This window comes from Ahaetulla prasina, chromosome 8 (assembly GCF_028640845.1).
Source record: "Ahaetulla prasina isolate Xishuangbanna chromosome 8, ASM2864084v1, whole genome shotgun sequence".
Classification (NCBI taxonomy): domain Eukaryota; kingdom Metazoa; phylum Chordata; class Lepidosauria; order Squamata; family Colubridae; genus Ahaetulla; species Ahaetulla prasina.
The window spans coordinates 49048095-49065073 of NC_080546.1; the positions used below are offsets into that span (position 1 = coordinate 49048095).

At 38.9% G+C, this 16979-nt stretch overlaps 1 protein-coding gene across 6 annotated transcripts in view; it reads right to left on the minus strand.

Annotated features, from left to right (window-relative positions):
* Positions 1–1374: 1374 nt before the first annotated feature.
* MTUS1 (microtubule associated scaffold protein 1) overlaps positions 1375–16979 on the minus strand; it is a 130760-nt gene continuing 115155 nt past the window's right edge. For all 6 annotated transcript variants that reach the window (XM_058192597.1, XM_058192596.1, XM_058192595.1 and 3 more), the window contains 7 exons: positions 10567–10781; positions 9922–10027; positions 9621–9694; positions 8882–8977; positions 7314–7430; positions 4589–4686; positions 1375–3493 (listed from right to left, as the gene is read on the minus strand). In XM_058192597.1, coding sequence (XP_058048580.1) covers positions 3277–3493; positions 4589–4686; positions 7314–7430; positions 8882–8977; positions 9621–9694; positions 9922–10027; positions 10567–10781 — 923 coding nt within the window. In that variant the 3' untranslated portion in view covers positions 1375–3276. The remainder of the gene's footprint in view (positions 3494–4588; positions 4687–7313; positions 7431–8881; positions 8978–9620; positions 9695–9921; positions 10028–10566; positions 10782–16979) is intronic.

Here is a 16979-nt window from a genome sequence, read left to right on the forward strand (position 1 = left end):
AGCATGCAAACAACTACACTGGCTGTTCCATATCCTGATCAAAGTGATCAGCTTGTATCCTAAATTAAGGACTACTCTTAATCTGTTTCCCTTAAGTATATCCATATATTCTTTCCTTCCTTCTCTCCTTTCTTCCACAGAAAAAGCAAAGGAGAAAAAAAATCAGGGAGAGGTGAAGGTGAGGCAAGAAGAAGGAAAAGCTGAACTAAGAAAGTAAATAAAGGAGGAGAAATGACAAAGGAAAATAAGAGAGAATTTGGAACTATCTAGGCCTAATAAAAGGGTTAAAATTCAACTGGTAAACAAATTCTTACAAATCTTGTCTTGTAAGGAATCTGCACTTTTCAGCACTGGTGTTTGCAGTCATTTTCATACCGTTCATTATTTTATTTTTAATCAGCAATTTAAAACACTTTCTCTCATATGCACTTCTCCATATAAGCCTTTGTAGCAACAAAAGGCAAACATTTTATATCTACAAGTTATAATCCTCTAATCTGATATGGGATATTTATCTGTAGAAACTACTATCCATACACAATAGATGGGGATCTATGACCCAATATATATCCCCAAGCTATGTCACAACGCTGCCATCTCATCTTGACTTGGATGCCATTTATTACTAAAATAAATGGACTAGAAGACCTCCAAGGTTCTTTCCAGTTCTATTCTGATGGATTGCGTATATGATCTTCTCCACTATGCCTGGTTCTCAATGGTCCTTGAAGATCCAGATCTCAGAGCCAAGATTAGATGCATGAGATCAATGCTAAAATCCAAATAATTGGGAGAAGGTTGCAAGATGGCCTCCACGATCATATAGTTTGTGTGCTTATATTTCCTCTCACACGTATAAAGGGATCAGATGAACCTGCAGAGAAGTTGCAATTCTACTCCTTTTGAAACTCATCTGATTCTTGCATGTTTTCATCAGTTTATGCATTGTTCTGGTAGTTAACTTATAACTTAACTGAAATGCAAATTGAAATATAGCAACTCCACTAAGTGAAAATTTATAATAAAGCTTGATGTTCTTTTCCCTAGTCTTGGGAATTCTTGGAAAATCAAGATGCTTGGGAATCTTGGAAGATATATCAACATATATAATGTTATGGGATATAGTTTTTCATTACACCAGAGAAATCAACTGCATAATGTCTGCTAAATTAAGGCATTTTTTTCAAGGGCTTTCTGAAGTATGAAAATTACTGTTTTGATGTTTGTAACTCTAAGCCCAGTCTAAATAGAAACCACTTCGGTTTAAATGACTCACAACTTGGAAGGAAGGCTTCTCCTGTACATAACATACTCTATGTTAGCATTTATATTACTTTGGCTTCAGAGATTTGCTTACACTTATAAAGGCAAGAGTTTTAAAGCAGTAAAAAATTTATTTAAATTTTCAACACTCAATACATGTGATCAAATATGACCTTACTAAAGAAATAGATTGCTTCAAGACATATTTCTAAGCCAAATTTCAGCCTACAGCAAATGTTCATGGTTATACAAATCAGTCTCTGGACAACAGTTTATTTAGAAGTGCTGGCATCTCTAGCTACAACAGCATGTACTGTTCCTTAAATGGGTTTGGGCAAGTAAAATATTCCATACACAATGCAGAATTAAAATATTTTATCCTTTAATTTTTCATATTACCAAATATAATATGCTTCCATAATTAAAGAATAACTAAAATCTTTCCCCCTTCAAGCCAACATTTTGCTTTCTAAAGAAATATCTAATTTGACATTTTGTTCTCCCTGTTTATAGAAGGTTATTCAAGGTCCCCTTCTTTAATTTTATGAAAGGGACAAAAGATAGCTCGAAAGATCATTGCCAACTAACAGTTAATCACTAAATAACAAAGAGATATCAGTTCATTGTTGGGTTGTATTAATGATAACAGACCAAACCATAGGATTTAAAAATCCCACCTATATTAGAAAGCAGAGACAATTTTTAATTGTATTAGAGCTCATTTGAACAAATAAGAGATTTTAAATCTCAGAAAAATAAACACTGAACAGGTCATTAACAAGAGCAGACATGCACTATGCTGTTTTTAAATTTGCAATGCAGAATTAAACACTACCGAAGAGATAAGTATCTTTCTATTATAAAACAATCAGATTTTGTTTAATTCAAGGTGGTCAAAGAAAACCTATCAAATGAAACCAATGGTAATGAATTCTGCAGTCAATGGGAAAATGTTAATAAGTCTGTTACTGATGAATGTAATGAATAGATTGCTCCTTATAGCATTTACTGAATAAAGTGCACATTGATAAATTATCAGTTCAGTATATTACAAAGCAACACGGTACATTTCTATAGCCTCTTGCTCCTTTTAAAATAAGCACATCTGCATTGTTTTCTTCCTGTGCTCTGAAGCACTGCTATTTTGAGTCAGATAAGACCCTGTAGATACTGATACTAAATGTTTGTATGTATGTTTGAATTCTCTACTATGCTGATGTGCGTTTTTTGTAAAGGCTAAAGAATATAGCTAGAGGAAAACAATTTAATTCTGACATATATCTGGAGAAGATGAAAAATAATATTTTGGACAATGTAATTATGCCTGGAAAGGAGATGACCAGACTAATTACATTCCACAATGAAACAGGTAGACAACCAAACAGGAACAGCATCTCCTGTCAATCATTTACTAAACTGAAGTACAGAGATATTGGAGAACATATAGTACAAGTGGCAATTTTTCTTTAGTCCCAAGAAAGGGGGGAAAAAACATTGATAAAACATGCATAATGAGAAAATTTTATTCATGAATAAGATGACCCTAATTTCTTCTGTGTTTATCCTCTATCATATACATGGCAAAGGTGGTATGCTGCATCTAAGTCATTTATACCCACCCAGAGTCTCAAGAACATATCTATAATGAGGAACGTATTAAAGGTTGCAATTATTTATTTATAAGCCCCTGAGCAATTTTTCCCTAGAGTTAGGTGAAAAAGGCAAAAGTGAACAAGATATTTCTTGCTCTTTAAGTGCTTTGTGCAACAACTTTTGTAGAAGTTATTTCTGAAGTCCTTTTTCTTTAACAAGGAGGACCACCATTGGGTTTCCTGCTCCTGAAGAACCTCGAACATGTTATAGATATTTCTCAATGCAGTTCTTTCCAGTTGTATTTCAGACACAGTGAAGCACATCTGCGTTTTTATAGCTTTTTGCTCCCTCAATCCATGTTTTCAGTTCTGCAGAGTTTGAAGGAAATGCTTGAACGGAGAGTGTCTCTTCATAGTGGTGTCATCTGGGCGACACATTGGGGCTGGAGAAAGAGCTGGAATTTCTTGGTGACTGAAAGGCCATTGGTGGAGTACCAGGGGAAAGTTTTCTTGGACTGCAAAGATCCCCATTGTGTAGCTTCCACAAAAGTTCCTCATTTTCCATCGATAGGCGTTTATTTACCTTGGATTCTTTCTCTAAAGATTCTTGCAAAACTGCTTGCTCAGTGGAAAGTTGCCTGTTTGGTTTAAAAAGGAAATTATAAATCAGACCTTCTCACCCTCAAACAGATTTGCCCTATTCTTCTTTTAGAACATTTACAAGCTGCAAAGGGTTCTGCTGGTTCTGCTCTACCCTTCTCTGGGGTGGGTGGTGGTTCTATCAGAACCTACGAACTCTCCATTGAATTAGCAGTAGATTATCCCCCTTTCAAAATTACAAACTTAGACAAATGAAGGCTTAGTTGAGCACAATGAAATAATCAACTTATTTCTCATTTTCTTCAATCTTATTGGTGCCCATCTATTAGAGGAAACCTGTAATACTATTAGAGGAATAATATAATAATTGCAATAGGATTTTCTACTCAAGGTGCTTGTAGAATAACTATTTTTTCCACAAGAAAAAAGTTGGGAAACTTTATCATACTCCATTCTCATTCCTCTTAGCTTGAAGTGATACTATCATTTTCACCCTTAAGATGGAAAGGGAGGCCAAACTGAGCAATTTTCTATAGTCCCAAATGATGTAGCATGAAACCTGGAGCCCCCTGGTGTTGCAATAACACACAAAATGTTTTTCTCCCAGGTGCAAGAGACGATAGCAAGCAAATAAAAAATATTTTTTTAAAATTTGAACTTAAAACTTTTGATAGTCCTCAGAGAACATTATTTCACTGTACTGATCTTCAAAAGATACTTCTACTTCTATCTGAATTTTAGTCCCACTTTATTATACTAGATTTAGAACAGCTTGTATCATAGCTTTATTTGCATGTATCTATGATATACAGATAAATCAAATGCATACAATCCCAAAATGAGTTTTAGTGTGGCTACTAGACCATGATTGAATCTTAAATGGGCCAGAGGAGAAATATACTTAAGAGGAATCATTATATTTCTCTATTTAATTAAATCACATTCAAGTTTATTTACTGCAACTATATTTATTCATCCTGGTCCTGTTCATTTTTTAATTACTATTCTTGACATGTCACTCAAAGTCCAAGGCAGTTCTGGAAAACATTTGCATGCATCCTGTTCTAAATTCCCCCCATGAAGGATAGGTATCTAGAGATTGGCCAGCTAGACTTGAGCTAGACTTAAAATACCTGGAAAGTTCCATATGTTTGTCCATCCGAGCTTTTAATTCTTCATTCCCCTGTTGAAGTTTTCTCATTTTCTCTACCAGGGCAGTGTTGCTCTCCACCTTGGACAAGAAGTCAAATTGCACATATTTTTTTTTGTTTGACCAACACAAAGGAATACTGCTCTAATGCATCAATGTTGCTAATCCTCTGAAGCATTTTTGCCCATTACAATTAAAAAGTTAGCCTGAATGTCTATTTATAAAATGTAACCTAACAATGGCAATAATTCTGTTAGTCTCTTGCCCCTAACAAAGAATACTATATATAGTTTTTTAAACTGCTACAAAACAGATGTTTTCAATAAAATTCAAAAGATTGACAGTTATTTAAATGGATCTAGTTGAATTTAAAAGACCGAGGCTCTTAATCTAAAAATATAGAGGAAAAAGTTAGATTCACTTTATTCCCAGTTTATCATGGGTATCTGTTTAAGAGAGTGATAGTCCAGTTCATTATGTATTCTCCAGTTATGCAGTGTGTAAAGTACACAGATATGTATGCAGGGAGTGAGCAAGAAGAGAATGAATGGATAGCTGGGATTTAAATATAATTGTAGCAGTGAAAAACTATCATCCGAAACCTTCTTAAAAGACATCAAGCAAATAGTGTAAGCTCTAAGCAACACCAGAACACATCAGAGAAGATGGAAAAACATCCAGTAATTCCAGTTCCCACCCAGAGTTTGTAGTAGAAGGACAAAAATAAAATAAATTCAGGACAAGTATCCAATAATCTAGATAATCTTTATATGATGATATTTGGAAACTTCTATATTGTTAAATTGCTAGAGTACTTGTTTGGCTTAAACATTTTGTCCTCATCAACAATGTCTATTAGAACAGACACTTATGCAAGTGTGGAGTGCCGCAGGGGTCGATTCTCTCACCCCTCCTGTTCAACATCTATATGAAGCCGCTGGGTGAGATCATCAGTGGCTTCGGGGTGAGATACCAACTGTACGCTGATGACACTCAGCTGTACTTTTCCACCCCGGGCCACCCCAGTGAAGCTGTCGAAGTGCTGTCCCGGTGTGTGGAAGCCGTATGGGTCTGGATGGGGAGGAACAGGCTCAAACTTAATCCCTCCAAGACGGAGTGGCTGTAGATGCCGGCACCTCGGTACAGTCAGCTGCAGATGCGGCTGTCTATCGGGGGTGTCATTGGCCCCGATGGAGAAGATACGCAACTTGGACGTGCTCCTGGATGATCGGTTGTCCTTTGAAGATCATTTGGCGACCGTCTCCAGGAGAGCTTTCTATCAGGTTCGCCTGATCCGCCAGTTGCGTCCCTTCCTGGACCGGGATGCCTTATGCACGGTCACTCATGCTCTCGTTACCTCTCGCCTGGACTATTGCAATGCTCTCTACATGGGGCTCCCCTTGAAGAGCACCCGGAGACTTCAGCTAGTCCAGAACGCGGCTGCGCGGGTTATTGAGGGAGCGGTTCGGAGCTCCCACGTAACACCTATCCTGTGCAGACTGCACTGGCTGCCTGTCGTTTTCCGGGTGCGCTTCAAGGTATTGGTTACCACCTTTAAAGCGCTCCATGGCTTAGGACCGGGCTATCTATGGGACCGTCTACTGCCGGCCTCTATCTCCCATCGTCTGGTGCGTTCCCACAGAGAGGGACTCCTCAGGGTGCCGTCAGCCAAACAGTGTCGACTGGCGGCCCCCAGGGGGAGGGCCTTCTCTGTGGGGGCTCCGACCCTGTGGAACGAACTTCCCCTTGGGCTTCGACAACTACCTGACCTTAGGACCTTTCGCCGCGAACTTAAAACCTATTTATTTCAGATGGCTGGACTAGCTTGATTTTTATCTGTAATTTTAATTGAATGTGATGGGTTTTTAAATTTTTGTAATTTTATGGGGGTGTTTATTATTTTAATTTTTGGGCTAATTTAAATCAGTTTTTTAAGGGTTGTTTTAATTATTGTGTATGTCTGTATTTTATCTGCCTGTTCACCGCCCTGAGTCCTTCGGGAGAAGGGCGGTATACAAATTAAAATATTATTATTATTATTATTATTATTATTATTATTATTATTATTATTATTATTATTATTATTATTATTATTATTATTATTATTATTATAGCATGATTCTTTAAAAATATGACTCCTATAGATTGAATAATATTTTTGGCCCCAAAACAAGGTATTTTAAGCTCAAAAGTCAGTTAATTAATGAAGATAATTCTTCTTTCTGATTAATGAAGAATTCTCAAGCCAACAAATTATCATTTTGTTCAAATTGTATGAAAACAAGAAATAATTTATATTGCATATTTTAAGCATTCAAAGAACTGTGTTTTATCTCTGTAATATTTAACCAACAATGCTTATATTGCAAAAAAAAAAAAAAAGGGTGAAGTGGAAAGAAAATCACCACAGTTGGCCTCCAAGCATATTTCAGATTCCTGGCTAATAATAAAATCTGAACGAGCAACTTCAATTTTAGCTAGTGCAATGGGCAGGCTTTACATGAGATCACAAGCCTGTGCTAAAAGCTTATCTTCTTTCAAAATTAATTTTCCTTCCTGAAATTAATTACAGGCTGATTTATACCATAATAGAGAACATTTTTGATGCCTGTTCCCAATTTCATACTTCAGTGATCTACCGTAAGTCTTTTTGCATTATCAGCACAAAAATGAGATTTTGGAGGCCAGCACTTCAATGCAAAACTCACCAGTTTTTCCATCTTCAATAGTTTGTTATCTTGCTGGTGCAATTTCTCATTCTTGATCTCTAATACTGCTTTCAAACTTTCCAGTTCTTGTTCCAAATACATAATCTGAGGATTTTTCTGAAAATTTATATACAGAGATGTTTAGCAGAGCCCCTCAACACTGCCATGTGTTTTAAATTAGGTGTATGATATATTGACTGGCTATGGATTTTCTTTGCCATACTTGGGGGCAGGGGATAGAGAAAAAATATAGGCACTTGCAAACCACCATAGAACCCATCAGAAGGACTTGCATGGAATGGAGAAATTTATGAAAATTGTATTTGTATTGGCTGTAAATATCCACGCATTGCCCATTCCAAAGTAATGTTACTTTTGTAATTCCGCAAGGATTAAGCTATGCTGAGTGATATTTTATTAGGACCAACTCAAATGACACAAAATGTGCAGGCTTTCGAGTTACCCAGATATTTTATCAGATAAGAACTCAAAAGTTTACACATTCTTTTCTATCAGCATTTTAAAAGTTATGTTTTGGATTTTCTCCTATCATCCTCCAATCAAGATGGCTAAGATAGTGTCTTTGCTATACACAGATCATTTTCAGATGCTGAAGGTATGCAGCATTGCATAAGCTAAAGATCTAAATGGAATTCAAAACCCTAAACGTACCTCAAATGCAACATCCTGCTTTTAGGGATTTTGCTGCCAACAGTAGAACTAAGCAGGAGTGATTGCGTAGTGTGCCCATGTAACCACTGTGCGCTATTCTATCAAATGATGGAATGCCTCAAATTGTGTTTTCATTTAATGCTGCAGAAGAAGAGGGATACAGCATCCTGCCTGAGACTCATTAAAGCAGCTAAATCTGTTTCTAGGTTTATGAAGCTGCAAATAAAAACACTGCCCCTAACATTTTGGGTGTGAAATAAATATTTCGAATTCAGCTACATGTGTTTAAGTATTCTTAACATGCCCCATTTGAAGTGACTCACTGATTACATATAAATGTAATGGTATAAATGTTGTTTTTTTTCTCCTGAAAATGCTTTGCTTTGGCATTTGTTTTACCTGTTCTAGTTATTTTTTCCCCAATATTTAGGAGAAAAAGTATTTTTGTTGGATCAGACACCTCCTACCAGCTTTTGCAGAGAATGTTGAGAGACAAAACCTAAAGTACACAGAACTAGGATTTCAGTGATATGGTGGTGGTGCTTCAGTGGTCTTAAGGCAAGGGTGGGCAACTATGGCCCTGTAGAATTCTGTAGAATACTGGCTCAGGAATTCTGTGAGTTGCAAGCCCACAGATTGTATAGGGGCTATAGTTGCCCACACCTGTTTTAAGGGATGAAACTGGTGCCTTAAGTTTCTGCAAGCTTTATACAGCCCCTAATTACACAAAATATCATAACTTTATAGTCTGCACTCTATGAAGTATTAAATCAATGGCCGCTTCTGGGCCATGTTTTTGCACCAAGTCACAGGGTTTGAAAAGTGCCTGATACTTGTGAAAGATTTCTACATTTATAATAATATTTACAATATATACTATCCAATTCCTTACTTACAGAGTTTGCTTTTTCTTTGGCTATTCGTTTTTGTTCTTCCAACTTGAGCTTTTCATTTAAGCAATCATTTTCACTTTGTAATTCAGCAATTTTTTTCTGAAACATTAAATACAATCCAATATAACAATTGAGCCTCTAACACAGGGGTGTGAAACTCAAGACCCGCAGGCTGGATCTGGCCCATGGGTTGCTTAGATCTGGCTGGTGGGGCCGACCTGAAAACGGAGCTCTGCTAGTGAAAACGGAGCTCGTACGGTCCTCCGAAGCTCCATTTTCACTGGCACAGCACTGCAGGAGGCCCCTGCAGGCGCCCTGACACAAGTGATGTTGAGTTGGCCGCGCCCCCCACCCCCATCCCTGAGATCAAACACAACCCTGATGCAGCCCTCAATGACATCGAGTTTGACACCCCTGCTCTAACATAAAGCCAGGAATCATTCAAACAAATACCATCAGAATAAAGTAAATCGGTAGAAGTCAGAAATAAATATGTGCTAAGATTCTTAATACTATTAGCTGGGCACCAGAGTGATACAATCTGTTAAACCTATCAGTATAAGCAATAAATATGCATAATAAAAACTAAACTGCTGTGCTATATTAATAAGGACTAAGTATAAATACGGATTTTTTTAAGAGAGAAAAGTAAAGGTAAAATTTTCAAATAGTGGAGGCAAATCATCTTGAAATAGTTCATAAAAGTGTCTATTTATTAACAAACTGGGGGGGAAATTCAGACCTCCAGTTCTTCTTGCTTCTCACGGAAAGATTCTTCAAGTGACTTCCTTTCTAGTTCATGGGTAGCCTTGAGTTCTGAAAAAATTTAGAGGTTTATTATTATGAGGTAAGATTCTCTAACATGCCTTTAATACAAGTTAAGTCGCAGTAGCAAAAGATTAGGTTACATTTTAGTTAGAAGTAGAAAAATCCTGTATCCATGGTAAAAAAAAAATCACTAACCGGCTTTTGAATGATTTTAGATTTTTTTCTAAATGTAACATCCTTAGTTAAAATCACAGGAAAGAAATGAGACAATTTACCTGAATAAGAAGATTCATAATCCTTTTTCAACTCTTCTATCTTTTCTGCATGACTGGTTTCAAGTTCTAGCTTAAAATTTTCATGTGTTATATTTAAGTTGTCAACCTAAAAAGTAACAATATTTTAGTGTGTGTGTGTAAAAATAAATTCTTATTTTGGGTCAAGTGTGATTCAGTTACTCCTTCTCAGCCCTAGGAAGCAAGCAATGGGAAGCCACTTCCAAAAACCATGTCAAGAAATCTGCAAGAACTTCTCCAGGCATTCCAAGAATCAACACTGACTCAAAAGTATGCACACGCACACGCAAACGCACACATACACACCCACACACCCACACACCCAACTAATTCTACAAGTGTTCCACAAGCGCACCATAGTTTTTCATAGGGCTTTAACTTAACACAGGTTTCAACATGGTTTGCAACATGAGGCCATCCTAGAAGGCTGCTGCATTTTAATGTAGTTCTTAATTTTACTGCAAAATGAACAATACAGTTGGCTCTGTGAAGATTTACACACTTTTAAACTTCACTGCCGAGGTTCCAGAGGAATGCATTAATGTAAAAACAAACCTTGGTTAAATATATTGCAACAATTAACCATTCTGCTAAATAAATGGTGCATCTAACTCCAGCTCCACTAACCTGCTCCTGAAGTTGTGCTTTGTATTTTTCAGCTTCTTCTATGCAGATACTCTGAAGTTTTTCACACTCAGCTGTGTAGAACTGTTTCAGCCGCTCTTCCAATTCCAATACATCACTTTGGTGCTGTTGGTTCAGCTTCTGCACAAACCCTTCATAAGCTGCTTGCAATTCAGTTCGGTCTTTCTCCAATTTCTCACAGGCAGCGGTAGTAGTGACTTGATATGATAAATAACAATAATTTCCTCTTACAATCAAGTAGTTTCACAAACACATCTTTGGCTTTTATCATTCTTTTTTTTTCCTCCCAAAGAAGATACTCAACACAATAATTTCAAACAAAGTTTCCAGTGAAGAGAGGAACAGTGTACTGAGGGTTTATGTACTTGCAGTTAATTATTTCCAGGTTTAATCCTAGACATAAGGTATATAGTTTAAAAGACGGTTGGATAGCAGCTAATAGAAATACCTTTCCAGAGAACTTGAAAAGCTACTGACACTTTGGGCTAGCCCATAAACAGTCATATAAATCATCCCTCATTCTTTCCAAAGCCATAGCATCTGTATCCAAAACAATACAGTTGATTCAAGACATGTTTCAAATAAAGGTTTAGCAAGAGTTTTTCTAGCAAAAATCTTTCCCAGTGCTATCAACTTGTTTAACATAGGATTTGAGCTTTCTCCGTAAAAAGCACGGCATATCTAAGGATTAGGTTCTTGCCTTGTGGGACCCATTCAATTTTTCAGACATTTCCAGTACTATTGATCTGATCTTGCTACTAATTACAAGCAGTGGTCCCAGCCCGTTCCTCTTTTTTATTTTTTCAATTTTTTATTTTTTATTTTCTTATACACATGTTGTAAGCCCGTTCCTCAATGTTGAGGAATCCATCCATGTATTGGAAGTGTCCAATTCTTTGTCATATTCTTTTACACCTTTGTGAAACTGGTGGGAGAAATTACTAGGTCATGAAGCGTAAGAATTTTTCAGCAGAAGTTCCTTACTTAGCAGAATTCTCCCTCCCCTACCGCAAAATATGCAGCCCTGCTATTCAAAACTGTATGGAAGATTGTGTGCGCTTCTCATATATAACCTAGGTCTCTGGTAATTATTCTACACTGGCAAAATTATATTTTAAACTATTCTTAATTCCAAATTTCTTGTAATGCTAAATATAATCCTACCATTTAATATAGGTCTATGTAGTTATAAAGAGCCAAACGTGCTTCAAGAGACTTAAAATAGTCAGTTTGAGAAGAGTTAATCTTAAATAACATTTTGATCTTTAAAATAAATCATTTTAGTTAGGAACAAAATTCCCTCATAAGTCTTAGCTAGATATAGTAAGTTTAACGTTTATCTTTATTTTGGGTAATAAAGGAAAATAGTTTGGAGCTAAAATTCAGAGTGAGAAAGCACTTATGTTCTCAAATTAGGTTATTCTATATTACAAAATTAAGATAAAATCAGATTCTAACTATAATATGAAAAATTGCCTTTTCTTTCATTTTGTTACCAGAAAGTGAGTAATGAAGTTGACAAGACTGGCCAGCACACCTATTTCAGATAGCAAATAGATTGACAATTTGCTAGTTTGTAGTACAGGCGGTCCTTGAAATGGCTCTAAACAAATGGTAGTTACAACCAGTCCTCGAAGTTCCTGCTTGTTGCTGTAGCCTGATGATCACCTGATTGCAATCGAGGCATTTAGCAACTGTCCTAAATTTCTGACCATTGCTACAGTATGTTGGTCATGAGATCAAGATGTGCAACCTTTGGCTTTCCAAAAGCAAAATCAATGGGAAAGCCAATAAGAAATTGAAAGCCAGGATCATGTGGGGTCCTGGCTTAACAATGGTAATCAGATACTGTTGGAACTGCCAACAGTAAGCAGTGCGGTCATGTGACTCATGCTTTACAATCGCATCACTTAGCAACAGAAAATTCTAGGCTCAATTGCTATAGTTAAATGAGGGCTACCAAAATTTTCAGGAATGGAGAAGGCAGGCAAAACATATCTTACGATTTGCTAGCAAAACAAATCTACATCTCTAGGAGGGACATTTTTTCTTGGAGGATGCCTACTATCTATGTAGCTATCTTTTAAATGGCTGGGTATTTTTCTAGATTTTGATCTATGAGATTTCATGCCAATTTAGCCATTTTAACTTAGCATCGTTTGCTACTCTTCTTCTTTTACAACTTTTATTTTTAGACTGGTCCAGGAATTTGTTAAAGCATAGTTTATGTTTTGGAAAACTATTCTAGTAATTCTGTAAAAGTGTAGATCAGAGGTGTCAAACTTGATTTCATTGAGGGCCGCATCAGGGTTCTGTTTGACCTGGGAGGTGGGTGTGGCCAGCATGACGTCACTCATGTCAGGGGGGCGCCTGTGGTGGCCCAAGTGCTCTGCCAGTAAAAACGGGCTCTGGAACTTTGTTTTTGGCTGGGACGGCCTCCTGCAATCCTCTGCCAGGGAAAACGGAGCCAGGGGGCGCACAGCCCTCACAAGCTCAATTTTTGCTGGCAGAGGCACCATGGACCAGTCCTTCTCTGTTTCCAGGGCAACCCCACAAGCCAGGACCAAAGCTGGTATCCATTGGTATTGCACCCACCCCTGGCTGAGGTAGAAGGCCCAGCCAAGGGGGATCTAGCTGGCTGGATGCAACATGAAGACTGGCTGCTGAGGTGAGTTACTGGGTCCCAAAAGTCCCAACTGTGGTCCTAGTAGTGCCAGGCTGGATTGGCTTAGTGGGCTTTGCTGTAGCGCCGTTCTGATTCCAGCAGGGGCTGTCACTCTAGTAGATTGGGCCTGACGTGTGAGACTATAGTCTGATCCACTTCGTGCTGAGTGAAAGGAGATCTGTTCTTCACTCGGTGTTGCTGCGGCCCCCTGGCCCAGAAAGGTGAATGTGGGATGAGCCAGAGTCCATCCGGGTGGGCCAGTACTAGGAGGTTGTGCGATGCTGCCCATGCTGAACTGGCCAAACTCCTCCAGTAGGCCCACCAGTGAACAACGGTGGTGGGAAGCCCCACTCTCAGGAGTCACTGAGATCAGCTGGTCCCGATGCTCTCCATTTGAGGGCTTGGGTCTGCTCTACTCGGCTTGCTCCCATCTGCTGTTCCTGCAGTGTCACCTTGGTCAACATCTGGGGTGGCACAACTCCCACGTCTTTGTCCCACAGAGAAGGGACAAAGGTTGAGTGGCTTGGCAGGTCACTGGCTCTTTGGGCTGGGCACTCTGTCAGCGTTCCACTTCGGCAGCCTCTGCTGACTTCACCACAGCTTCGGAAGGGGAATAGAAGGTCTTGATGTGGACCATCAAACCAGCTCCCTCTGTCCCCTTTGTGGTCTTCCTCCCTCTTCCTTGAGTCTTCATGCCACCTGGTGTTAGGCCGGGGCTTGGGCCTTAGGACCCCGGACAGCACCCAAGAGTTTGGGGAGCTGGTTGAAGTTTTAAAGGAGATTTGGGTTAATGTCAGGGTTCCAGGTAACTCCCCCAATGAAAGAAGACTCCGAGGCTAGAAGTTCCTCAAAGTTCCATTTTATTAGAGATGTCATATTGGCACATCTGGGAAAACCCAAACCTGAAAGCTTCCACCCAAAAGTCCCAACTGTGGTCCTAGTAGTGCCAGGCTGGATTGGCTTAGTGGGCTTTGCTGTAGCGCCGTTCTGATTCCAGCAGGGGCTGTCACTCTAGTAGATTGGGCCTGACGTGTGAGACTATAGTCTGATCCACTTCGTGCTGAGTGAAAGGAGATCTGTTCTTCACTCGGTGTTGCTGCGGCCCCCTGGCCCAGAAAGGTGAATGTGGGATGAGCCAGAGTCCATCCGGGTGGGCCAGTACTAGGAGGTTGTGCGATGCTGCCCATGCTGAACTGGCCAAACTCCTCCAGTAGGCCCACCAGTGAACAACGGTGGTGGGAAGCCCCACTCTCAGGAGTCACTGAGATCAGCTGGTCCCGATGCTCTCCATTTGAGGGCTTGGGTCTGCTCTACTCGGCTTGCTCCCATCTGCTGTTCCTGCAGTGTCACCTTGGTCAACATCTGGGGTGGCACAACTCACGTCTTTGTCCCACAGAGAAGGGACAAAGGTTGAGTGGCTTGGCAGGTCACTGGCTCTTTGGGCTGGGCACTCTGTCAGCGTTCCACTTCGGCAGCCTCTGCTGACTTCACCACAGCTTCGGAAGGGGAATAGAAGGTCTTGATGTGGACCATCAAACCAGCTCCCTCTGTCCCCTTTGTGGTCTTCCTCCCTCTTCCTTGAGTCTTCATGCCACCTGGTGTTAGGCCGGGGCTTGGGCCTTAGGACCCCGGACAGCACCCAAGAGTTTGGGGAGCTGGTTGAAGTTTTAAAGGAGATTTGGGTTAATGTCAGGGTTCCAGGTAACTCCCCCAATGAAAGAAGACTCCGAGGCTAGAAGTTCCTCAAAGTTCCATTTTATTAGAGATGTCATATTGGCACATCTGGGAAAACCCAAACCTGAAAGCTTCCACCCAAAAAAAAGTCCAAGTCCCTACTCCAGCACCCACACGTCCATCACATGGTCCAATCAATGCACTGCCCTAACTGGACATGCCTCCCAGTCACACCATTCCAGGTGCAGGGCAGCATGTCCTTACTTTCAGAGAAAAGAATGTTATTACGACTATATACCTCCACTGCTCCATACAATCCCTCCTCCCGGTTTCCCACAGCACTAAATGTGGCAGCCCTGAAGATCCAAAGTACAAGATGGCTTCCAGGACTCACACAGATTCTTTGAGACCATTCTAAATTAAAAAACAAACAGTAAGAATGGCAGCGTGTGAGTGTGTGTGTCACCTTTGATGGTGTGTATGTATGGGAAGTCTAGATTGATGGAAGGAAAGGGCCTTTTTTTTTAACTTGAAAATCGAAATATCTTCTGGTTACCTGAAAATATCTTATTGTGGACAACACCACCTATTTCAGTTATCTCAAAGTAATTGTGACAGTCCAATTTATTTATGTATTCATTCAGGTATTTATATGGCTGCCTAACTCAAGTCATGTGGTTCTAAGTGGCATACAAAAATAAACCCATAATCAATTTAAGAGCATATTTCATTAAAATATATTAAAGCTGTAGGGTAGCTATTGGAGTGAAATCTTCATCAGTTGGGGACTTGACATCCGACCCCCAAGGCCCAATAAAATAGCTAGACCTTAGGTGTCTTCCTAAAAGCCTATAAGAATTTTCCTAAAAATAAATATAAAAATGTATATGTATTTGAAAATAAATTTTAAAACTTGTATATATGTTCCAATCTAGTCTATGTCTAGTTTTATATACTAGAACAGGTTCTGTTATGTGTGCTTTTTTATGGTAAATAGTCTCTAAGTTATGTTATCTGGTGTTTGTTTGAAAATATGCTAAAATAATGTTTCCAAGGCTTATGGGCCAACTGTAGTCAAATGACCATAAAAATCAATTTTGAAAACTGGGGAACAGTGAAATACCATGAGATTTTAAATAGCTAATTCTGGTATTATGTGGAATTGGTCAACCTTGCTCACCAGTTTACATGATAGAGCTGTTGACATGGTACAGCTGTTTCTTCTCTGCTCTTATACAGTATAGTTGGACTATCAAGACCAAGGCAAAAGGCTTCAACTGTAGGGCGGGATTTCATATGTGCTCTGCAAGTTGCTGGTGATAGAAATAGCTAAATGAGCTTTATGAGAATAAGATCTCATTGAAGTTGTAGCATGATGCAAAGATTTGAAAATGAATCATCTTAAACTTTGACAAATGCAGCTTGTTTCCGGCCATTCCTTTGTCTCAGAAATTAAAAGTTATGTCAGTCTTGGAAAAAAATACTATTTTCAGGTAGCCCTTGATTTCGGATCATGATTGAGTCCAAAATTTCTGTAGTTAAGTGAGATAGTTGTTAAGTGAATTTTGCCCATTTTATGACCTTGCCACAGTTGTTAAGTGAATCACTGTTAGTAATATAGTTGTTAAGTGAATTGGCTTCCCCATTGACTTCGCTTATCAGAAGGTCACAAAAGGGATCACATGACTCCAGGTTCCTGCAACCATCATAAATATGAGTCAGTTGCCATGCGTCTAGATTTTGATCACTTGACCGTTAGGATACTGCAATGATTTTAAGTGTGAAAAAATAGCTATAAGTTCTTTTTTTCAGTGCTGTAGTAACTTCAAACTAAATGAACTGTTGTAAGTTGAGGACTATCTGTAATTTGTTGAAAGAAGATGTCTCTTCCAGACCAGGTCTGTATTAACCAATCTACCTTAGGTATAGTGAAGGGGTAAGAACAATCTTTTTTTTCCCCCCTATTGAGTTGACTGAATTAAATGAATAGAATTGGAACATTTGAGGATGGGAACAGCATTTTCAAAATGTAACAGGAAGATTTGGACTGATATTT